At 45.3% G+C, this 25,141-nt stretch overlaps 1 protein-coding gene across 17 annotated transcripts in view; it reads right to left on the bottom strand.

The window, feature by feature from the left end:
• GRIP1 (glutamate receptor interacting protein 1) overlaps nt 1–25,141 on the bottom strand; it is a 1,760,673-nt gene that overhangs the window by 92,498 nt on the left and 1,643,034 nt on the right. For all 17 annotated transcript variants that reach the window (XM_069629739.1, XM_069629748.1, XM_069629732.1 and 14 more), the window contains one exon: nt 7,381–7,540. In XM_069629739.1, coding sequence (XP_069485840.1) covers nt 7,381–7,540 — 160 coding nt within the window. The remainder of the gene's footprint in view (nt 1–7,380; nt 7,541–25,141) is intronic.

Here is a 25,141-nt window from a genome sequence, read left to right as displayed (position 1 = left end):
GTGGTGAAACCATAAGGTGGACCTAATTACAGATAGCAATTACTTGCAACAAACAGAGAGAAATTGCAGGAGGTTCCCCCTGCTGCTATTGGGATGACAGCAAACGCACCTAAAGGAAATTGGTATTCTGGCTGCCAGTTTGCAAGGGGTTTCACTTTTAGGGAATGCTTGATGAAGATTTGCCACCTACTAAATGTGCCAAATTTTAAAAAGATCATAAAAAGGGCAACCCACCTGTGCACCATACAGCACATCAGTGAGTTCAACAATTCATTAAAATCATTGCACAATGAACAGCTGCACATAGAAGTGTGTCACTTAGTGAAATGGCGGACTTCATCCTTACATATGGAGGGCGATGAGATTTTCACGAATGTGCTTTCACAGCTTTATTGATTGATTATTGACTCTACCGAGATTTTGGGAATTAGAATTACTTTTGGAATAGGTTTGCACTGGCTGTATGTCGTGAAGGAGGTTATAGGTGCCAACCTAAATAACGTGAATAATATGTTATCAGCGCCAAGAGACGGTTGGGTTCGTGTTCAACTCTATAGCTGATCTCACTGAAAAATGTCAAACATCTGCTGCACAACTGATTTCAGAATGATGGCTATACTAAAGTTAACAATAAAAAGTGTGTTTCTTCATTAGGTTAGAGTTGCTGTAAGTGGTATTATTGGGTTGGGGTGGTTGTAAATGTACAAGTCACATACCCCATGGTGTACATGGATATGAATTCACTTTAGAATTTTCTCAACTAACAACTTGTCCTATGCGATTATATTTAATCAACCTCAATGTAAAAGCATAGTTATTAATGTACTGTGCACATTGGTCATTGCAAATCTTTTTCAAATGGACTTGTCCGCCAGTAGAAAAGTAGAGGTTTTATGTTTTACATATATACTGCATTACATAATGTGCATTACAACATACGTTTATCCTCTCGACAAGATCATTAACGTTGTCACCAGGACTCTTTCAACTCCCTCACTTCACACCTACTTCCTTGCACTGTCACCAGACTGGATGGATCAAAGGAGACTTGTGATCAAAAGAGCATTGTGTCATAATCTGTGCTGGGGCCTGATTATGGGCTATGTGTGTTATGATGAGTGGTGATGTCACTGACATGGAATGTGGAGTGTTGGCGGAGGTTTGGAGAGCTGGGTTCTACTAGTGTCAGTTGGACCTAATGTGCTGGGCTGGATGGGTGTCCCAGTGCTTTCTCTACTTTATATCTGGAGAATAAACCTACATGTAAACTACTTACCTTCAAGTGTTCCTATTATGTGAAGGAGGCATAGTTTACCACACATTGTTCCTCCCATGTGTAAATAAACAAATACACATACAAAAATAAATGTTAGCAAGCTACCCCTTAACCTACTTTTCTGGATGGGGTGTAAGGAGAAACCAGAGGCTATTCTAAATTCGTTAAACAGAATATTTTTTTATTTATATTGTAGTGATATTTTTTTTTTATCAGGTGGCTGGTTTTCACCAATTCAAACGCTGCGTTAGGGTGTTTATTAACGTATGTTAACTAAAATGCCCTTATATGATCTCTGGCTCTCATGACATTATCTAAAAAGGTTAAAAATCCTAATATAAACTTAACGATGTAATAACCTTGAAACAGATAATGGCTATTTTAGTTAATGTTAACAACCATACATTAACTAGCGAGCTGTCATGATATGCCATTCTGTAGTTGTGACATAAAAGGTGCGCAGCTATGGCATGCAAAAACGAACCTACAGTTAAAAAAAAAAAGCTTCCAGTGGTTTAGGAGGTTATTAACAAACCAAATAATACAAGGTTCACTTCTGCTCCAAGCAATTACTTAGAGTACTGATTCATCGAATCACTGAGCTGACATGCGTTTCACACTTATGTCTTCTTCAGGACCCATTGCAGAGCATGATGGGAGCTTTAGAAGAACCACTTTGCAGAAAGTAGGATCTTCTACTGCCATGCCTTCTGTTTGCTTATAGAGGAGTGTGGGCTTAAGCCTCTTAGAGCTTCTCAATGGACATCAGGTCAGAGGCCTTTTGGCTCCGATTAAGGAAGGCCTGGAGGTTGCTCCACCTTCCAAGCCAGTGAACATCACTGACTGTGAGCTAGTCCTGAGAAAAAGGATGGCACTAATTATGTCTGAAGCTACAGAGAACTTGAAGGCTGGACAAGCACTGGTGAAACACTGGTATAACCAAAAGGCTAACTGGGTCCATCGAAGGAAGGAGAGAATAGCACCCCCACCTCCCTTCCTTTGCTATGGCCTGGTGCCTCCATTTGTGCACCATACCACCAGTACTACAACAACGGTGCAGTGTATTTGAAATAAGCTGGTTGTCATCATGTATAGCTGATAATCTGCCTTATAATAAATATCAAAATGGATTTTTTTGTTACAATGGATACTAACCCCAATCTCCTGGTCAGATACGTTTTTCAGTGTCGTCAAAGATATTTCATAAGCAATGGGGGTGTAAATGAAGGAAAAAGCAGTGGTAAAGCTTTGCTCAAATCCATTGCCATGGCAGCCTTCTCATTTTTAATATTTAATGTTGTCATTTTAATTTCTGCAGGAGCAATCACTTGAAACATTGATTGCTCTGTGGGCTGCGAGGGGAAGCTGGACAAAGGGGTGAGGGAAGAATGATGAAGGGTTTTAGGATAATCATCATTTGGTATCCTAGCATCCTCAGAGCCCTCCCGGTAAAGTCTCGGCAAAGGTTCGAAATAATGCAGCCTTCAGATGCTGCAGAATCTAATTTCCTAGCTATGGTTTCCCAGCTCTACATTATAAGATTTCTAGGCTCATGGGTTATCGCATGTTAGGAAGAAATCCTGCGATGTAGGCCTTACGCGCGATGATCTGACCAGGATATTGAGTGGAAGGGCTATTTTGTAGTTGTTTTCAGCCACTGCTTCCTCCTTTTCAGTGAAACACTGCATTCGTCTGTTTCCCAGGATGGACATGTAATATCACACAGCTGTGGCCCCAGGTTTGCAACACTGGGCTTTAGAAGGTCAGTGAGCAGTGTCCTGCTTAAGAGTGCAAATCAGAGCACCAACAATCATAGTTCGTGTATTCTTCTGGAGTGTGTAAAATCGGATTTATACATTAGTTTATTTTGTTAATCTATGTGGGGATTGCTTCTATTTTATTGATGTGGTCTTACTTTTTCTCCATGTGTTACACATATTTCATTGGTTTATAGAGAAAAGGAAGCTTGTTTTCTTCTCTAGTGGGTGTATCAAGTAAACCTATGGACTGCAAAAAATAAATAATACTAAAACATAGATGTACAAATATCCAGTTACAAAAAAGTGGACTGAATGAGATCAGTAATGGTTGGGGGCTATGTCACTGCCCCCTCATCGCCGTTAGTGGGTTGCAGGTAAGGACCTGACAATCTGGGGATTTTCTAATGTATTACCACTGAAAGACCTTTGTACTGCTTATAATGGATTACAAACTTGGTGAGAAGAATGGGACTATGGCTTCACCAAACAAACGAATCCTGGGAAGAAGGTCAAGGCAAAGAATGCAATGCCCAAACCCTCAAGATGAATACAACAGCTAGCGATACAACGCCCCCATTAGCTGTAGACTAGCAACCGCCTGCAAGTTCATGTCAAGTTTACCCGTGAACCTGGTGGCACAACCATGCTGGGACTAAGCAACCCATTGAGCCTGTTTTGGGAGAACAGCCAGGATAAGTAGTTATTGCACCCCATTTCATCACAAAATTGCAGGGTGGTTCTGGCCAGCTTCAGGAGACAAATCAAATCCAATATGGTGACACGAGAATTTAAAGACTTGGTCCCATGGATAACTGACAGCAATGCGTTTGCTGATTTTAGAATTATGGTGGAACTGCCAAATTATCCAATGTGTGAACCCCTTTAGGTATAAAGGGGCAAGAAGGAAGCGGGGCAAGCTGACACCCAGGGTCAGTGTTCCTGATGATGAAAGGAAGCAAACCCTGCGATGATGAAAGGAAGCAAAGATTGACACTGCGAGGGAAGGCAAGATACAGAGTGATCGTGCTGTTCCCAACTCCATATCTGAAGAAGAGTAGTGCCCAAGACAGGTACTGCGCTGCTAGGAAACATAACCCAAGTACCAGAATGTCCAGATTGTGAGAAGACAGATACTGCGCTGCTAGGATGCATAACCCAAGTATCGGAGTGTCCAGATTGCGAGGAGAAGACAGGTACTGCCTGCTAGGAAGCATAACCCAAGTACCAGAGTGTCCAGATTGCGAGGAGAAGACAGGTACTGCGCTGCTAGGAAGCATAACCCAAGTACCAGAGTGTTAAGATTGCGAGGAGACACACACAGATACCACCTGCTAGGAAACATAACCCAAGTACCAGAGTGTCCAGATTGTGAGAAGTGGGATGCTGCCTGCTGGGAAATGTAGGACAGATACCAGACTGTTCAGATTGTGAGGAGAAGTAGGACACTGGCCCTCATTACGACCCTGGCGGGAATCGCGGTGCAAAATGCACCATGGAGCACGGCGGAAAGCTGCCGATAGCGCCATGGGGGTTGGCGGATTTTCCGCCCCATTCCGACCTTGGCGGGGCGGTAAATCCCCATCCCCCATTTTACCCTTCCCCATTCCCATTTTTGCCCCATAGGGTATAATGGGAGTGGGGAAGGCGTTAATTACGCCACCTCAAAATACGGTGGCGTAATTAACGACAAGGTCCCGTAGCGCCATGGATTTCTCCGCCCGGAAAAACCAGGCGGAAAACGCTCCATGGCGCTACGGAAACTCGTAGTAGGGCGGACGGGTCCGCCGCGAATAACGCTGGCGTAAACCCACTCCGCCAGGGTCGTAATGAGGCCCACTGTCTGTTGGGAAACCTACTGAAAGTACTATAGTGTCCGATTGTGAGTACATTCCTGAGAACTGGAGCATCAGTCATGGAGCTAAGCGTCCCCAAGTGCCCTGAGAGGTGGGGAGAACAGTTGTTCTTGGTACTTTAAGAAATGAATGAACAGAGTCAGCAACGAGCCTCCGAGTTCCTTATAGACAAATAGATTATTAGAGACTGTGAATTGCAGAAGATGGATTGAAAGGAATAGCTGTTAGAAGGAAGAGGTGTGTCGACTAGGGAAAAGCACAGGCAAAAATAAGAGAATTCAGAAGTAGGCAAACAGCATGCTTAGCCAGGGACTAGCAGTCGTAAATGACCTCCTTAGTCTGGGACTAGCAGTCGTAAATAACAGAGTTAAGGAAATGCCTGTCTACAAAAGGCAGCAAAGGGAAAACTCTTGTTTTTGGGGTTATTAGACACAAGAAAGATGAAAACACCAAGTATGGGTTCAGGACCTGAAGAAGGAGATGTGCACTTGTTAGGACATAAAGGACCAGTGAAGAAAGAACAAGGAAAGTAGAGATGAAATAGGTACAGGGGAAGGACTCATCAGAAACCCCTCAGCCTCGCTGCTGGGAATTGTGGGACAAACAGACCATAGGGAAGTATCTTCATGACCCAATGTATGTTGAGTGTTTGTGAAAGGTAAATAAGAGAACAGTGCAGCAGATACGAAACCAGTGCTTAGTTGTAACAGCCCTTTTCATACCTAATATAGACTATGGCAGTCATCCCAAAAGTTTACAAAATGGCTCCAGGTGTATGGAGAAAGATTATTTACCAAATGGGTAACAACACTTTTTAAGAAAAGAGACAGAAAGGTGTAAGAATAAATTTGGAAGGGAAGCATACAGCACAGATGTTCCAGCCATGATAGCAGCTGGAGTCAGAGTAAAATACCGCTAAGCGAGTCAAGCGCTCTCTACATACATCGGTGTTCAGCCTTAAGGACACAGGCCTGAAGATCGGCGCCACAGACTCATCTCTTCATCTGACCAAGTCTGTTAAATGCAGTACCCTTAAAATGGAGGATGACAACATCTACTGTTACAACGGTTGAAGCAGGAGGAATCTGGCAGAGGCCAGTACATAAAACATGTTAATGCTTTTATTTTAATAAGCATATTTGGAAGCTGGGTTAAGCAAGACGAGCAGGTGAGGGGTGAGTAGACGGGGTAGAGAAAGATCAAATGTTTGATTAGTTTCTGGTAGACACATTTTAAAACATCAAATAGGTAAGAGCTGATATTTGTGTTGTTCATATTTTCACATAAAGCAAAGAGGCTTGTTGAAATGTGATGACTGGGTCATACACAGAGTACAAAGTGTCTTCCACAACAAACAAAATCGTGCTTCTGGTTTTTCTAATCCTTTCTTCCCTTTCCTGACTCAGGAGACACAGCTGCAATTCTCCCCAGTGGGATGACATGTATGATATACTTGTGTGCATTGGCCGGGATGGGGACTGCTCATTTGGTTTCCATTTGGTTTCCGCGCCTTGAAACACTTGTGTATAGGCGCGTTACAAATGCCATCTCATATCATTTTCCACATCCGCGGAGAAACGAGAATTCATTTTATATCCCACAAGACTTGCTATGTTGTTTTCCGTGCAGTTTTGTCTCGATGCTGTCAGAGACAAAATAAATTGGGAGTAGGCAGGGCACAAGTTGGACATTCTAAAGGATAGTATCTGTTTAGGGAGCCATTTTGTTTTTGCATTTTGGCAGCAAGACCAAACACTGAAAAACTATCCTTTATATTCGTGTTCTTACAAGAAATCACACTTTGAAGCCACATAAAAACGCATCCCATGCGTTTGTAAATAAGCCAGTGATGAATTTAATTGCCCCCTCCCCGCAACTATTGTCCAAGTAGTATAACGTTAATGCCTTATGCAAGAAGTTTAGAGCAGCGCAAGATACAAATAAGGAGGCATCCACGAGGTCCAGCCCATTCTCAAAGAGCGTGTCAGTGCTTTAAATGGGGGGAGGGGAGGGCTGACATATCATATCATGTCATGTCATGTCCTCCTCCTTGCTCTAAGCACTTTGGAGTGACTTGGTCGCGATGTAGCGTGTTACAGGACACCAGTAAATAAATAAGCTACTCACTAAAGTGTGTACCGATATTCTGGGATGTATAGGGCCTGATTCACAAAAGTGTTTCATAATGTTGCAATACCATAGGAAAACGCTCCATGAATCAGGCCGATAATGTGTTATGCATGTTATGAAATGTTTACTTTCACAAACAATAATGTAATGTTACACTTTGTGATGTGGATAATTAACTCCTGTGCGACAGGTAAGAGACTCTATTCCCAATGGACACCACAAAGTAATCCTGTCACATGTATCTCCCAAACTCTGATAATGGGAGCCCAGACCGCTGGACCCGTTCCCTACTGTGAGATCATTAAATCCTTCACCCTGAGGCAGCTTCTGGGGCGCATTCAGCCTTTTCCATCAGACTTACCCGCTGTTTGCCGGTCGCTCCCATTCGTCCTCACATAGCCCAATGTCGTTGAAGGGATTATTTCGTGGTCGGCTCGCGGGGGATACGCTTCCCTTTTGTTTGGGATTTCTCCACTCGTACGCGTTGAAGTTGTATCCGCCTGAAGCCTGGTAACTGGGACCTGAAAGTTCACCAAAATGTTACTGTGTGGTAACATGAATAACCTATATATTATAGCCAGCATAGGCACATCCCCAATATTAGTGGGGCAAGGCATTCTCTGGTAGGTGTTGCTTGCCATTAATTAGAACTCTGTACATGTATTTATGTATTGGTTATTTAGAATGCGCCTATACAGCAAATGGTGTTTCAAGGCGCAACAAGACAAACGGGGGAGGGGGTAAGGATGAAGAATAACTAAACATTCCTACCAGGCCTTGTGTCATTCAGATCATGCAAGTGCAGTGACAAGAAGTGCAGGAGAGTGGGGAGGTGGGGGGAAGTGCCGGTCAGAGCGGAATGCGCTAGTGCCAAGGAGGGAAAGGAAGTGCAGGGCGGAGTGAAGAGCGCGCAAGTGCTGGAGGGGGGAACAAAGGTGGGGGGCAGGGCTAGGCGAGTACGAAGGGGAGGCCAGGTGAACACGTGTCAGGGGAGTGCAGGGAATGAAGGTCCACAGGCTAAGTGCGAGGACGGGGCTGGATGGGCTCAATAGGGGTGCAGGCCTAGCCAGGCTAGTGCAGGGGGAGGGAACCCGGTACGGCAAGTGCACGTTAGGGGGTGGGAGGATCAGGGTAGACTGGGCAAGGAGGGCCTGGTGCCCTGTAAGAATCAGAAGGAACCAGGCTGCCAGTCAATGCGGCGGAGGGGGGCATTAGGAGGGGAGAGAGAAGGAAGACGAGAAAAGGAGGGTCTTGAGAAGCTTCCGGAACTTAAGGAGATCCGTCTGAAGTCTGAGAGGGGAAGGGAGGCCATTCCAGAGGGAGGCTTCTGCAGAAGAGAGAGAGAGATATCTACCCCCACTCTTTGCTTGGAAAAGCGTCTGATCTGCAGAGAGTTGGAACTAGAAGACCGAAGGGCTCTAGCAGGGAGGTATTTAGAGAGAGAGATTGGCTATAGCAGGCCCCAGAAAGTCTTGTGGATGATGCAGAGGGTCTTGTACTTGATCCTCGCAGCAACCAGGAGCCAGTGGAGAGATTGTAGGGCTGGGGAGAGGCAGTCCCTGGGCTTGAGGCCAAGGATAAGTCCTATTCTGGGTTAGTTGAAGGGGCGAAGGGAGGATTTAGGCAGATTGAGGAAGAGGCTGTTGCAGTAGTCCAGCATAGAGTGAAACAGAGCTCTTCAGACATTGGGCCTCATTACGACCCTGGCGCTAATGGGTTAATGGCGCCGTAAAAGGCTGCGGCGCCATTAACCCATTAGTGCCTGATTACGAGGTCCCTTTGCGGGACCCGACCTTAACGGCTGGTCTACACCAGCCGTTAAAGTAGGGACCCGCAAAGGGACCTTGGTGCTAAGTAGGGTACCGCAATTTGCGGTACCGTACTTAGCGCCTTCCCCATTGAGCCCTATGGGGCAAAAATGGGAATGGGGAAGGGCCATGGAGGAAGGGGGAATTACCGCCCCGCCAACCTTGTAATGGGGTGGTAATTCCCCCTTTCTCCATGGCGGAGTCGGTAAGTTACCGGCATGGACCATGGTGCTATTAGCACAATGGTTTTCCGCCTGGGTCGTAATGAGGCCCATTCACTTTCTGGGGAAAGGTGAGGAAAGGGAGGATGCCTCTGAGGAGGTGAAGCTGAAAGTGGGCCTTCGTGGCAATGTCTGTGATGTGGAGAGAGAGGAGTCGAAGATAACACCAAGGTTTTTTGCCTCACAAGAGGATGTGGGGAGGAGGACCATGGAGGGCAGCCAGAGAGTAGGAGGGACGGAGGGAGATATGTCAAAGTTTTAAAAAAAGAAAGAAAGAAAGATTCAAACACATAATCAAAAAGGGAAGCTCTACACATTTTAGAAAAACATGATTAGAAACGTCAGTCACATAAAATGCAAACAAAAGTAGAATTTGTGAAATGCAAAAAGAGTGAGGAGCCATGTTTTTTAACTTTACAAAATACGCCTTTTGCATCGCTGCATTTCTGATTGCGGTGTGGTGCTGCATGCTTGCGCTCCCAGACAGGCTATCCTGTGGCATTTCTCTAGAGTAGTGGTAAGGGAACTATCGCTACTGCAGGTGTACCCACTATGCACAGCTAAATTCATTTTGTTCCTCAGGTTATTGGGTTATTTACAAATGTATGATCAGTGGGGGAGGGTGTTGCAGCGCTCACGGCATGTGGGCGCTGCATGGCGAGGGCACACTGGTGGCATTACCTTGAGTGGCGCCTCGGCTGTACCACAGTGGAGATAGCGGTCGTTGCAGTGTCCCACAATGGGGGCCGCCATGTTTTTGGTACTGGCATGCATGGGGGACCATGGACCCGCGCACGCGCAGCGCATTCTGCACTGTTCATTGCTGTGGCAATGACGGTGGAGCCTCAGCTTCATGCAGACTCCCATAAAAGCAGCACTGGCCCATTGTTTCACACATTGCAAACTTCTCTTGCTCTGGGGAAGTGATGCTCCTTTGCTTCTGTCCTGTTTTCTCTGACCTTGTCCTGCGTTTCTCCAGTTCTTTGATCCTGCCTTCTGATCCTTTCTGGATCCTCGTTTTTCCTTGCTCTTTGGCGCCTCCAAGATACGTGCGGCCAGTGCCTGGCACTGGTCCTCCACCACGTTAATTCATGGGTATCATCTGTCTCGTGGTGTTGGAAGACTTAGACCCTGTCTTGTACCTGGGGTGTCTATGCTACCTAGTTCCGGGTAAGGAAAGCCTTTCGCGCCACCCTCATCCTTGCTAGTCTCCTCCGGTACGAAGACGACGGAATCCTGGCCCGGGCCCAGGACCGTCTAGCATGTACGAAAGTGCAGCGTGCTGCGAAGCTTGACAGGGGGGAAGGTAGAGGTACGATTATGTAGCTTACCATAAGTGCAAGTTTGAGTAATTGGTAAGTTTGGCATAGTAACTAAAACACCCTTTCAACTGAATGTTTTATTAACAAAGGCAATCATTTAATATTAGTAGTGAATCATATATTCCTTTGAGAAAAGATTTTATTTTCATTGATGTTTTGGGCTCATTAGGATTATGTACATGGTCCATTTAACCCTGGCCATTGCTAGTGTTTCCTACATGGCCTGGCTACAGGTCATGTTCTGGTAATATTGCCCCTGTGCGGTGTCTGAAAATCTTGGGGAAACGTATCAATTGTCCCTTAAAATATGTTCATTTCTACATGTCTTTGTTATGGTCTTGTCCTCCATGGGATCGGGAAAACATCTAGGAGGTCCACTATAGAGCCAATCTTATTTTCTTTCTCCAAACACTGTGCACTAACAGTGCATCCTACGATACACCAAAACGCTGCTTGCATGGAATATTTGAGGAGGTGCTCGGCCAATCACAATCAGGTGCTGGATATTAGAATCAGGATGAATCGGCAAACCCGACATTCAATATATCCTTATTTTTCTTTTCATATGTAAAAGTTTCTTTTGGATCAATAGAAAGTGTAGTGTGAATCTGTCCAGAAGTGAGCAAAAAAATCCAGTACTTTAATGTTGGAATACAACTTTTAGGAATCCAGCTATAACCCCTCGTCCCGTCATCGTTGACGTCCCAACACAAAACGCTTCCCAAAAAGACACAAGGTGAATATTTGTGTGAACATTTCTTGCATGTCTGTCACCAGAGACATTAGCATCAGAATTCGTACATTTCGTGTTGAAGAGAAAACTTAACCACAGCTTTCTCTGTCTCACAGCTATACATAAACACACATGTTTAAAAATATGACTACGCTTATGTAAAAAAAAGCTCGTCTCCAAAACCAGTGTCCCCACCAAATGAGCAGAATCCAAAAACCGGATACTAGTCATCACCGATCCTTCCATCCATGTGTGGCCTGGTCAGATGCCGCAGGCAACATGTTTCGTTCACAGTTGAGCTTCTGCAAGCGAAACTAAATATCAAAAGGAGTGAAATGAGAAGCATACATCAAGAGCAGCTATTGAACGGCTATTTAGCCGTAAATGATGACCCCGAAACCTGGGCCAGATTCAGAAAAATAAAAGAAGTGTGCAGATCTGAGATGCGGCACAAAGGCACTACAAATAGATGTGCCACATCCACCGAAGTGTGCATCTCAGAAATGCACCAGTTTTTTTAAAAAAGAGTGCAGTATGTGGGGGGAAAAGAAGCACTAATTGGGAGAAAAGCATGCAAATGCACCAGGTTAACATGCAAAGGGGTAGTGACCACAGAAGGAGAAAAAAGGTGCACCAAAATCTTGGATTCACAAAACCAGACCATAAAAATTGCTAAAAAAATACATGCCCTATGACATTTGCTCCATTTAAAAGTGGAGCAAGCGGCCAAGAAAAAAGTGCAGGTGACCAAGCTAACCAAAGAAGCACCCAGAGAACACCAATCACAACACAACACAGTATAAAAGCAGAGCAGAGGAACACAGTCCCAAAATGGGCAATCCAGAAGGCATTGTGCTACTGCACCGAGTGACAATATATGGGCAGATCATAACCTTTCAAATGTCCGATGAAGAGCTCATCCAGAGCACTGCCTCCCACCCCATAATCGTACTGGAAGTGGTGAGTCAGTCAGAGGGGGCTCCTACCACATCCACGGCAGCCCATGCCACGCCACTGGTGTGATGTTATGTGGTCTTGTCTGTCCACCCACCAGCAATCGGTGCTATTGTAGAATGTTCAGGAGTGGTATGACTGACAGTTTGGTAGAATATCGGTGTGTGCTTCTGGTGAGAGTTCCAAGAGTGACAGTTAGACCCAAGCTGTGAGTGAGTGAGTGAGGATGGCCGGTGGGTGTACCCCTTCCCCTTGTCCAGTCCCTGTCCTGTCCAACTCTATATACTACAAAGAGTAACTGGAACTGTACATATGTTCATACAACTGTAAATAAAGATACCTGGTACCGAACCCCGGCTCCACAGGTGCACTGTGTCCTAGCCCAACAACCATCCTGTATTTACAACAGCCACCACCAGTCAATGTACTTTCACCCTGTATTTCTTTTCAAATGGCTCCTCCTAGATCCCCAGTGCTGTCATGGTGGTGATATCATAGCCCTCACAATCACAGGCTGATTGAAAATGATCCTTACCTCAGCCAGGATACATGTAGGCATGCCTCAGTACATATGTACCAAGGCAGCATAAGGCAGCAAAAGCGAGGACATGTTACGACACAGCTGGGTAGTATGCGTGTCTGCTGCCAATCATTGCACCCATGTGGCCTGCATACCCCTGCAGCCACGCAACACTTGTACCGGAACGAGAGGACATGTTGCTGTCTAGCACACTACTCTTCATCAACACAACCACAGACCTCACTCTATGACATCGCAAAACTACCACCTGAGAGGTTTAAACGGGAAGTGATCCGCTTTACAAAGTAAGGTCGCTGCAAAGCTGAAGTTAAAAAAGAAGCATTGCCCCATTCTCAGACGTATTATCCGCATAAGACAAAAAAAGAAAATGAACATTAAACAAATGGTCCAAAATATTTTGCTCATCTTTGTCAGGGTAGGTGCACTCTTTTTTTTTTTGGCCATATAATGAGATGCACTTTTTTTGGCGCGAAGTGATGCTCATGTCAGCATTTCCACATGCAAAGAGGGTATTTGACAGATATGCCTAAAACGTGCTCATCTCATTAGGTGTGCCATTAAATGTCCACTTATTTGTGCCTCTTTTGTGCCACAATTTGTGCACTGGGCATTTTTGGGTGTTCCGTTAGTGAATTTGCCATCTCCAATGAGTTCCGGGGCAACGTTGGCAATACCTGCAGGCCCTTGGATTCCATTGCCTTCTCGTTGTCACTCCGCGGCTTGCTTTCCATAGTGTCTGCTTCCTGGATGTGCTGGTTCTTGTCTTTGGAACGACACAGGGATCGTGACTCGGCCTGGGAGCTGCTTACTCCCCTGGATGGCCTCAGCGCTGTTGTACAGGCAGAGTGCCCACCACTCTGTCATGCCACCACCGCTCTTCCTCTTTGCTTGGCTCTCGCACGCCAGTTGCTCAGTGTTCCTGGAACAGAGCTGGAGCAGCTCTGTTGCACGTCAGCTCTATGTTGTCCCAGAGCCCCACCTCCTCCATCTCCATTACGCACAGGGTGCTTTCCCGGCATCTCTCGGGTTTTCGCTCTCTCTTTGCCTCCTCTATCTCATTTTTTGGTCGTGTACCCCTTTTCAGCCCCCTCGTTGCAGTCCACTGGAGGCTTGAATTTAAAGGGATATCTTCCATTTCATGTTGTTCATAATATAACTTCACGTTATCTTCATGAGTTTGATAACAGTTTGGTATATTGTAGAAATCCATATAACCATCACTTGGAGGAAATCAGGGAGTTCCTCACTGGTACAGGAGTCTTTGTACACAAAGGTGAAGTCTCTCCCGTTGAATTCCCACTTGCCTCGACCCCTAGGGATGGTGTTACAGAGGGGGCTCACCTCCCTAGCCTCACAGGGGGAATAAGTGACAAATTCTCTCAATTTGTCACAATACGAATGCTTCAAAATGCTTATTCTCTTTTACTTAAGTGTGCTCCCAATCAATCAATGATGAACATGTCATGGTTAAGCATCAAGAATGCTCTATGCATGAACACTGTGACTGGTTAAGACATCACAGACATGTAGATCTTCATCCTGATTAAGTCCATGAGGAGATTTTGTGTTTGGATGCTTGTTGTCTTAAAAGTAATTGTCTCCTTTCAGCTTTGGGACGTGGTCGACTGCATAGGAAATAAAATCTTTGAGGTTAACATTCTGAGCTTAATCTAACTGTTTGGTCTTTGGATAAGTCAAATACATGTGTCACATGTCACATAAGAAGTGTCACGTGAAGCAATGTTGGATTTTTCATGCTTTTCCTTTTTGTGGATCATGAGATATTTTCAAATGAAGCTATATGTCAATGCTTCACACCTGTTCCACAACTTTAAACTGTTCAGGGATTAGAACAATCTACACCACAGTAAAAAGTTTGGACTTCTTGGAAGTTGTTGCCCTCAGCCCCAATTCTTTCTAAAGATCAGGATCCACCAAGAAATCATTCCATTGCTTTTGCATGATCCCTGTCACTTCTTTTGAACTCATGTTTGACAACACAGCTGCAGATACTCACAGAGACTCTGGCCTCGGGAGAGGAGTTACAGAGCTATATAAGCTTGGTCTCTCAGTCTGAAAGTGTGGATGTTCAGAAAAGCAGCTGCCAATCAGAGGAAAAACAGTGTGAGGAGGAATTAGACTGTGATGCAGCAATGAGAGGGGCCCAAGACCAGAATAGACAGGCGTCCATGCTCCCCAACCCTGCCTAATGCACTTTGCAAGACTTAAACTGTTTCCACTAAGTTGTATAGCAATATACTATTGCTTTCAAGGAAACATGGGAACTGAAGGCCAAACCTGGACTGAGGCCTAAGTAAGAGAGAGAAGCAGGGTGTAGGAAACCCATACACAAAGATGGAGAATAATTCTGTAGTAATCCTTCAACCAGGCGTGAGTCAGCCAAGGAAGTTCATTTCTCACCCCACATTATCCCAGAGCCTAGAATACTTTGGATGGCATAAGAATCCATTCCCCTTACAGATTGGTTTTCTTCTTGTACTAATCCATTCATAAAGGCTGTTTTTTTCCCTTGTAAATGTAATCTTGGTCTCCTTGCTAATCCCGGTCACCCACAGATTCCCAGGGATATTTTTCACATTCCCTTGTCTTTATCTCATTTTTTTCACTAGATGTTTTGGACTACGACTCCCTTGACCCTCACCATTGAAAATGGCAGCGAGGGCTGATGGGAGATCTAGTCAATTATTTGGTGAGCCAGCGGTTGCAAGCCCCAGCGGTAGATACGTCATTACCATGTATTGAAATAGGTCCATTTGTTGTTTGCTGTTCGAGAATATGTTTATTTCTTTTTCAAACTAAATGGTTGTGAGGCTGTGGTAGGAAACTGTTTGGAATTTTTCTCTTATGTGAATTAATCAAACTATTTTTAAGCGTTAACGAGATAATTTTATGATTGTGAAAATTGTCGTATTAATTGCATTGCACATCAGTTGTTAAATGTTTATCATTCACTGTGCCAATCGAAAAGTACATTGTAACAGATAATGATGATAATGACTGTTTATTTTAAGATGGATTCCAATTTGGGCCTGATGTTAAGGAGTAACAGGCTTAGTTTACATGAAGATGTAACAGTCCGAGGAGCTGTGACTCTATGGCTAGCTACATGGCCAGCCAATAGCAGCTCTCAATATCTGCTGTTTATTCCACTTGGTTTGATGCTTGTAATACGTTGAAAAAGAAGAGTTGGGCGATGTTTGGTGCGTATTGACCACTGCCTGCACCGGCGATGGAGGGTGGTACGAGGAGGCGTGGACATTCCACCTGGATAAACATATCATGTTAAAAGGTTTGGGTAGGTGTGTGCATGCTGCGTGCATGTTTGTGTGTTTATGTGTGTCGGGCAGCGGCTATTTGAGGGGTCTGAAGGCACAGTGGGCACTTCCGGAGACTTAGGGAGCACTCTGGATAGAAACATGGAGAGATCATCTAGCTGGGTAGGAATCGCCCAAGCAGAGGTATATGACGTCTTATGAGCTCGTGAACATGTGGAGTGATCCCCATGTGCAGACAATGTACTTTTTTCGGTCTTCAGTGCACAACTCCTTAATGCGTATTAACCTGATGTTGCTGTATTCCACCTCACACTGAGTGGGATCACTCCCCAGTACCAGTACAGTTTTCAAGACCCAGAATCTAATGGGCTTTGCCTTCTTGCTGATTCAAGCCAAATGCAATGGCGGATGTGGCAATTAAGTTGTCGTGCACTGCTAAAACTAATATGTATTTTGCCAAGAACTTGAAGAGAACATACCATATAACTCATTCAGGGATTTAGTGACCCACTCGACAGAGGGTGGCTTTATTAAATGATACGCAGTGACCTTGAAAGCCACGAGGGTGCAATACAGGTGCAACAAAAACATCATGATGGTAACGGGGAGGATGTGGCATTAGGAGAGTTCAGGGAGTTCATAAACAAGTTTGAAAATTCAGCACAGTGGGAGGTTGGATTTAAGTTGAAAAACGTGGCAGGAAAATCATACACAAGAAGACCGACCTGGATAAGAACTAGCATTGGCTAAGCAGAAGGTGACAAGCCCCACATTTCAGGGAGGCTATATCCAGGGAACGGTGTGATAAAGGATCCAGTGGGAGGGAACTAGCCAGATGTTCAGGGACCTGTACACACGTTTATGGAAACAGGGGATCCTGAGTTGCAGTGGGTGACTGGGCGAGGGAGAAACAAGGGCACTCCTTCACAATATGGGGGAGGCATGCAAAATGATGTTATGAAAGCCAGAAGACAATACCTAGAAATGCGGGTCCCATAGATTGCTATCCCCGATTAATGCAGACATTGAGATTTAAAGAAACCCCAAACGAGATCCAGAAAAAGCAGACGCGTCACAGTTTGCACAACTTTACCAAACATGGGAAGGTTGGCAAATATGATGGTAGTATGTGGCAGCCCTACTGAAGAGGCAGTGGTGGCTCGTGATGCCAAAGAAGGTATGTGACATTCCATAGTGGGTCTACCTCAAACAACAGCTGATGTGACTGAGGTTTTGGGGACTACTAATTTGGATTGACAGACCATATGTATAAGGTCCCCTGAGTGAGTGTCAGGACCAATGGTATTGTACACTTGGGAGTTTCATCTCCAGCAGGGTATTAGACAGTGTTGTCCACCTTTACCCACTACGGTTTAGAAGTGCATACATTCTATGTGAGTAAGACATTAAGAAGAAAATGCAGAGGTTGCAGAATGTTATTGAATAGAATGCAATCATTAATAGCACTCCAAAGAGATTATATCTTCGTTTATACTAACCGCCCTCAAGAGCCATTGGTTAGAGTGGATCACTTTGAAGACATTAAGCCTGAGGATAACATAGGCAGTCAGATCTGTTGTGCTTGGATGGGACAATCCCAGAGCTAATACCAGACACATAGCTCAGAGTAACAAACCAATTTAATTAGGCGTTTGGGGTAAAAATCTCTAGGAACATTGAGTGGATTTGCTATCGGAACACAGGCCTAGAACACTTTAAGGAGCGATCAGACAAATGGACAAAACACCCACAGCAGTGTCAGGAAGAGTAAGTAGTTCAGCTGACAATTACTACAGCCCCCAAACGTTCACTTCTCATCTATATAGTGTACGATATGATATGATATTTTATTTATATCGCGCTCATACACAGGTGTTTCATGTGCCACCAGATGCAAAACTATGATCTTCAAACTGGTCTGGGGGATTAAGGTGGCCAGGAGATCTATGAATTGGCTAGAGTAGAAAGTTCAAGAGAGGGAGACATTTTCAACTGCAGAATACATCACACTGTTGGGAAAACATTTGAGATTGGCTCTATGTAATGATAGAACAGGGAGGCAATACCTAATTGGTTGTGTAGTGTGCATGGTGACACCAAAGAGAATGGATATCAAATGGCTAATCGAGAAGGGTGATGAAAGAGAGGGTGTTTGCTACAGTATTGCTCATGTACTAACTTGCATACTCTACTACGGTACTGCCATGATTCCCCACTACCCCGATCTCACAGGATCTTGCTACACATTCCGTGCACATCTAGTTTACATTTCAACCCAACCAGTTCCTTTCTGACTGGTCGATGGCCGGTAACATGGTCATCTACATGTCTGGTAACGCTTTTGCCTGGTTAACACCCCTGGTGACTGCCATGATCCCTGTACTGGACAGTTTCCCCACCTTTGCCACATCTTTAAGGGACATGTTTGACTGACCAGAGATGGCTTACCCTCCCCAAGAAAATCTATCGGACCTCTCTCAAAGAAATTTAGATCTATGTCTTACGTTTCAAAATGTCAACAATTGGCCGATGAGACAGGCTGGCCTGATGAGATGCGTTTTACCCTGTTCAGAATTTGACTGTCCTGAAGAATTAAAAGACAAAGTCGCCTGAGTTCCCCGTCCAGCTTCCTTCCTGGACCTGATAACCATCGTCCTACAACTTGACTATCGACTGCAAGAATTAAAGGATGAGCTCAGATGACATTGAGCTCCCAAATTAACACTTGAAAACCGTCTACCGCAGCTGCATGCCGAAGCAGACCCTTCTCAACACCTGCTGATGGGAGTTGTACGAGGCCCACTAACTGAGGAAGAGAGAAGACAATGGGCCTGATTACGACCCTGGCGATACGGAGTGAACGGCGCCGTAAAAGGTGCCAGCGCCGTTCACTCCGTACCGCCGCATTACGAGTTCCCCTCGCGTGACACGTTAAGCATGCCTGGGAAAACCAGGCGTGCTTACCGGCTCCCACGAGGGGAAGAGGGAGCAAACAACGGGCCATCTTGTAATGGCCCGTTGTTTGCTCCCTCTCCCATTCCCATTCAGCCCTCTGGGGGCTGAAATGGGAATGGGGAAGGACCATGCCCGGGTCCTTGGAGGGAGGAATTACCGGGCCTTCCGAACTCAGAATGGCCCGGTAAATCCTCATTCCGAGGACCCGGACCCCGACGCGATTTCGGCGGCAGCCATGCCGCCAATAGCGGCATGGTTACCGCCGAACTCATAATGAGGGCCAATGACCGTTGCAGGGTCTCTGCATGTACTCTGGTGGTTGGGGACATCTGGCGAAGGAATATCCTGTGGCACTCTGATGTAGATGGGGAAGTGCCCCATTCCATTCCTGAAAGGGGCCTTGGCTCTGGAGATGGATTCTGGTCCCACCTATCAGAGAAGAAGAGAAGCAGACACTGTACTTTTGGTTCTCAAGGTTCAGCTTTCGTGAATTCCAAAAGATGTTTTATTCTTATGGATCATCAATGGACTGCACAAAAGGACATATGTACAGAAATCACAGTAACTGGTCAGACCACAGACGGGGTGATGGTCAGCCCTTGAGTTCTGGTTCAGTGATGGAACAAACCTTGATAACAGTCATAAGAGTGGGTCAACACATTGAGAGGGTGAAATCTGACTTGATTCATTTTGTGTACACTTTCATATCATTTTGGGAATGCCTTAGCTGAAGAAGCACAACCCTTTGATTGTTTGGGGGGCTGGAAATGTATCTTTGGGCTCTGAGTATTGTACTCCGGTATGTCTACAGAATGATCAGGGATGTGGACAGGGGACATCAGGCAACCAGAACAACATGACTGGGCTCACATACAGATTATTCCACATGAATACAATGAATTTCTTGATTTTTTCTGAAATTCAGGAAGCAGAGCTTCACTGACCTGAAGATTGCTCTGTTTAGGTGTTACCCAACACCACGATACTCTTGTATATATATTTGTCTAAACCTGAGAAAGAGGCCTTCGAGCATATCTTGATACGAATTTGAGGAACAGGTTAATCACCCCATCTAAAGTCAGCGGAGGGGCTTCCTTGTTCTTTGTTCCAAAGAATGAAACAACAGAGCTAAGACCCTGTTTGGACTTTGTAGGTCCAAACAGAATCACGGTCCAAGATAAATATCCATGCTCTTTGATCTCAGATATTCTTGAAGTTGTCTGGGAAGCTACCATCTTCTCCAAGCAAGCTCTTGGAGGAGCATATCATCTCATCAGGAGACTAATGGAAGACCACCTTCAGGACACCCTTTGGATTGTATGAATATTCCATGATGCCCTTTGGGTTGGCTAACCACCTGGCGGTCTTCCAGAGTTTTGTGGAAAAGGTGTTCTCCGTTATGTTGTACTGCTTGGTTATGGTTTACCTCAATGACATTTTGCTGTTTCCAGAACTCCATTGGAACATGTAAGCTTTATTAGAGAAGCCCTGCTACGGATACCGTCGAACCAATTGAAAGGGACGCCAGAACATTTTCTCTTGCATGTATCCTCTGTTCCTCACCTGGGTTTTATACTTACTCCTGGCAGCGTTAAGATGAACCCCTGAAAGGTTATAGCCATAGAACAGTGGTACGCGCCCAAGTCAGTACGCTAAGTACAACAATTTGCACTGGCAAACTTTTATATAAAATTAATTTCTAATTTCTCTGCTCGAATAAAGCCCTTAACCCATCCTTTGACTAAGGATCATGTCAACAGATTCCTGTGGAGTAAAAAGGCTGATCCAGCATTTGTGCGACACAAGAAAGCCTTTACAAAAGCACCCATCTTATGCAAACCAGACACCATGAAACCCTTTTAAGACTGGATGAGTCCAAGCCATTTCTTAACTGGTGACGTTCATTTGGATGCGAGATACAAGAATGGATAAAATGCTGGTAGGGCTGGGCAGGCCTTTGTGTAGGACAATGGGTACATTGCGTCAATATGCACGGATACAGGATGTGAGCGGATGGAAAATTTAAATTGAGAAAACTCAATGCAGTCATTCAGATCAGAGGCGGGTGGGCAGGAAGCTTGTCCATTACATCTGTGCTATGCTGGTGGCTTGAGGAGTAGCGGGGCCTGTTGTGGTATGCAAGAGGAGGAAGGGTGATGTGGTTTGACTAACCGCATAGGTGGACTGAAGAGAGACCCGCGCTCAGACCCATGAAATGGTCATGAATGCTGTGTACCTGTAACGCTCACCTGATTCCCACGGAGGCGCTGATCCCGGCTGGGCTGCTATCGTTTCTTCAATTGAGAAGCGTAGAGCTCGGACGACTCTCAGGACTGGGCTTCCTCTTATCGAATGTCTGACTTGCAGGGTAAGTTTTCTGCAGGTGGAAGAAAAAGGGTTAATCACCATTTGATGGGATTCCTTCTCCCACCAATCGCCAGTTTCTCCCACAGCCTAGCTTTCTAATTGTCTCGGCGAGCTCTCACCTTAGGCGTATAAATGCTGAGCTCTCCATCCTCCGTCTGGTGCCGGGGTGCGTGGATTCCAGTTACGTCACTGGATGAGTTCAGTGTTGAGGCTCAAGTCTTTTGCGGCCTTAGTTGTGGCACTGGTGCTGGGATGCCAAAGAGCGATGCCGCCGTTACTGCACGAGCGGATGCCTGTAAGTATACTGTAGTCTTTAGGCTTTAAAAGATGGGCACCTCAATAATGTCCCTTTTCCTTTGTTTCAGGCCTCGGGATGCTGTGGGCGTAGTTTTCCATTGCCGCTGCACGTGCCGATGCACGTAAGTATAATGTTCGTTGGCCGCTTTTAATGGCACCTCTAATAATGTCCTTTTTCTAGTTTTCAGGTGCCGGGATGCTGCGGGCTTTATATCCGTTGCCACTGCACGTGCCGATGCACGTAAGTATAATGATCGTTGGCCGCTTTTAATGGCACCTCAAATAATGTCTTTTTCCTGTTTTTCAGGTGCCGGGATGCTGAGGTTGATGCGGCCGCTACTGCGCGTGCAAAAACTGGTGAGTTAAGATGAATGCGACTGCCTTCACCCGAACCCCTTTTTAATTATGTCCTTTGCCTTTCAGGTGCAGAGAAGCTGCAGAAGAGAAGGCCGCGGTTAGCTCCGTTGCAATCACGGATGGATCAGGTAAGCAGGCGCGGCTGCGAGCGAGTTGCACTTTTCTAACCTTATGTTTATTCTTTGCAGGTTTTGCCGGTGACTGGATTCCGGGATCTGGTAAGTATTGCTCTGTGTCTTTCTTCATCCACAGGTTGCTGCGCGGAAGCTGAAGATGACTCTGGACCTGGAATGCAGGAGCCGACTCGGTGAGCGTCCTGCTGCTGCTGCAGAATAACGCGAAGCACGTGTTTTCCATCGGGCGTGGTTTAAATAGCAGAGAAGTGCTTCCAGTGTGTGTTCTTCCACCGGTTCCACCCAGGTAAGAAAAGAGTTCCTGAATGGAGGGAATAGTTCCTCCCAGCCCTGATGGCTGGGGACTTCAACCAGACTGGATTGTTCTGGGTAAATATGCAGCATGGTCTGCCTCAGGTAAGTCCATCCAAGCATTATTACACTGTTTATCAATATGAGCCTGGCGCCTATGGTGCCGGGACTGAAACCTTTCATGAGCCTGGCGCCAAAGGCGCCAGAACACGGTCCAAAGGGCCCCTGTAGGGGTCTGCTGGGTCCGGAGTAGTGGAAGACGGGTCTGCTTCCGAGGGCGCTGGGCCAGTCCTGGCCCCTCGGGAATAGCGCCCATGACAGTACCATGTAATTCACTGCCTTACACTTATGAGGCCCTTATACCGCACAGAATACAAACGTACAGCCCAGAACATAACCCAAAGAGTATGAACTGTGGTGTGGATGATGCTACTTTTATAAATCTGATATGGGACGGTCAGGGCATGGCATACTTCTGTTCTAAAGTGGGAGATGGTACAGGGAATATATTGCCAACTGAAATTCAAATTGTACTCTTCACAGTACTTCTGAGTGGATAAAATGGAGTGGCCCAGTCCATTCAAATTGGGTTCTATAGCCTAGCATTGCATCTGTGGTCACCAAAAGACTAGCACTGAGATGGGTGTGCATGCATGGGGACTCCAAGCTATGTAGGGTTGGGCTGTGGAACTCACCACGGGCAATGGCAACAAGTAATGAACTAGGAGAGCAGCAAAACCTAGCGTATATCTCGATGCACTAGGAGCGTCCAGTTTAATAAAGAAGGAAATGGTATGGATGGAAACTCAGCATGGCTACCAAAAAACCTGGATCATGAAGACCGAGCATATATAATATATAAGGCATAAGCAACAGGAGGCAATGAAGTGGAAAAGCAGACTTTCAGGTAGAGGCACATGTTTATAATGGCAGCTTTGATTCCCTAGCCTCTGGGGAATACAGAAAACTATAACTTATGGGTAGATTTAACAGACTAAGGTATGCACTTATGGGACCGAAAAGGCAGATATCATTGTGTGTGATTTACTTATGTGGGTTAACAAAGATGCAGATTTAACTGCAATTCTGTGCACATTGTTATGCACAAATCTAGGTGTATTGACAATTTCTCGTATTCTAAACATGCTCAGCTTCTACACTGATGGCTCCACGGAAGTGGACCACCTCCTCAGCTGTTTGCAATGGGACACACCAACTCACTTGCTGAATGCTGTGCAGTTGACTGCCACACACTGGCATCCTTACACTCTTGCTCTGTGCTGCATTGTGCAAAGTAAGACCACAACTGAGGGTATTACCACTACACCTTACCAGATCTGTACCTTTCCAAACTATTACAGTAACCTGGGCGACTCTCCATTCTTTCTGCCTATATTAGACTCTGGCTGACTGTTCTAGGCGAGTAGAATGCATAGTAGTGGCTTGATGACAAGTGTCGGCATCTTTTATATGTTGGACCAATAATAGGGTGGGAATGTCCAAAGAGTTTACCTTCATGAGACTGAATGTGGGGAGCAGATCTCATCCGAGCAGAGAAGTGGACACGAGGCTAAGGAGTCACTACAGGAGAGGTTCCAAACTTGATGCCTTGCAATAAAGGTGAGCCTGCATATAAGTAAAGGACTATTTCACTAATTTTCTATTGGTACTGTGATGATCTCCCTTTTAACCTAGCATCTTGTGAATTCTTTGTCAAGCACTATATGGATTAAGTAAAAATAATGGGAAGTGCAGGAAAGTAGCTGGTCCTCAAAAACAGAGCTGAGAACTTCAGGTTAAGGGAAAACTGAAAAAACAAATCTTTAGCCATCTATCAAAAACTTCCATCGGGCTTTGCCGCATTCCAGCAGTGCACACGCTTGAAGAGTCATAAATAAGGCTATCTTTATGGCTCCTCGTTTCATTGTTAGCAGCAAAGCTGCCTGCCATCTCTGTCCCATCTGGTGAATACATGGAGTGATCTGTGAATGAAGATGAAGGATGGCAGAATGCCAGGCATTTCCCATCCTAGATGCCAATGGAATGACCGCACACCTCAGTGCTTGATGGCGCATAGAAAGAAAAAAGAAAGAAAATGTACCCCGAGCTTTAAAACAGCCTTTTGGGAAATTCTAGGGGGACCAAGTCAAAATAACTGACTGATCTTAATCAAATGATGAACATGAGGTTCTGATGAAACAGTCCCCATGCAACACTCATCCCTCAGCAAAAAATGTGTGGTATGCACAGCTAGTGCTGTGCCCTTCACCAGAGCTGCTTCATAGAGCAAGTGGCTGCCCTGGGTGACAGTGCTTTCAGGGTGCATCATTAGCTGTTATGAGTGAGCCTAATTTCTGAGTTCAGACGGGAAGAGCACTGCTTTTGCTTAAATTTTTCATTTTGCATTTCAAGCACGAAGAAAGAATTAGTGTGGCATAGGGTCTCACACTGGGGTCTTTCAAATATCTTCTCATCGCGCCTCGGTGTCCACAGAGCATTGAAAATGTGAAGCGAATAGTGGTCGATGGTTGCACACAGGAATGGGTGGGTAATTGGGAATGGCTCATTTCTGGGCATGTACATTAGGAAGTGTTAACATTTGGTGGTTAGACATGAGAGAGTTTGCATGATTAGCTATATGTTGTGTCCAACAATGACCTTTATATGGCCGTTTGTCTTTAAGTGTTAATAATATAGTTGTAAAATTGCATGACAGCATTGGCAGTCTGCCATTCAGGAAGGGGAATATAAAGCAAACATCATACTCCTTTTGCTGAGCATTTAATGTGTTATATATTGTAAGGTTGGTTTATTATGCAACATATGTATTTTTCAAGTCAGTAGTC

Source organism: Ambystoma mexicanum, chromosome 12, assembly GCF_040938575.1.
Source record: "Ambystoma mexicanum isolate Mex_15411 chromosome 12, UKY_AmexF1_1, whole genome shotgun sequence".
NCBI lineage: Eukaryota > Metazoa > Chordata > Amphibia > Caudata > Ambystomatidae > Ambystoma > Ambystoma mexicanum.
The sequence above is the reverse complement of the archived record's forward strand: the minus strand, read 5'-3'. Positions and strand labels throughout refer to the sequence as shown.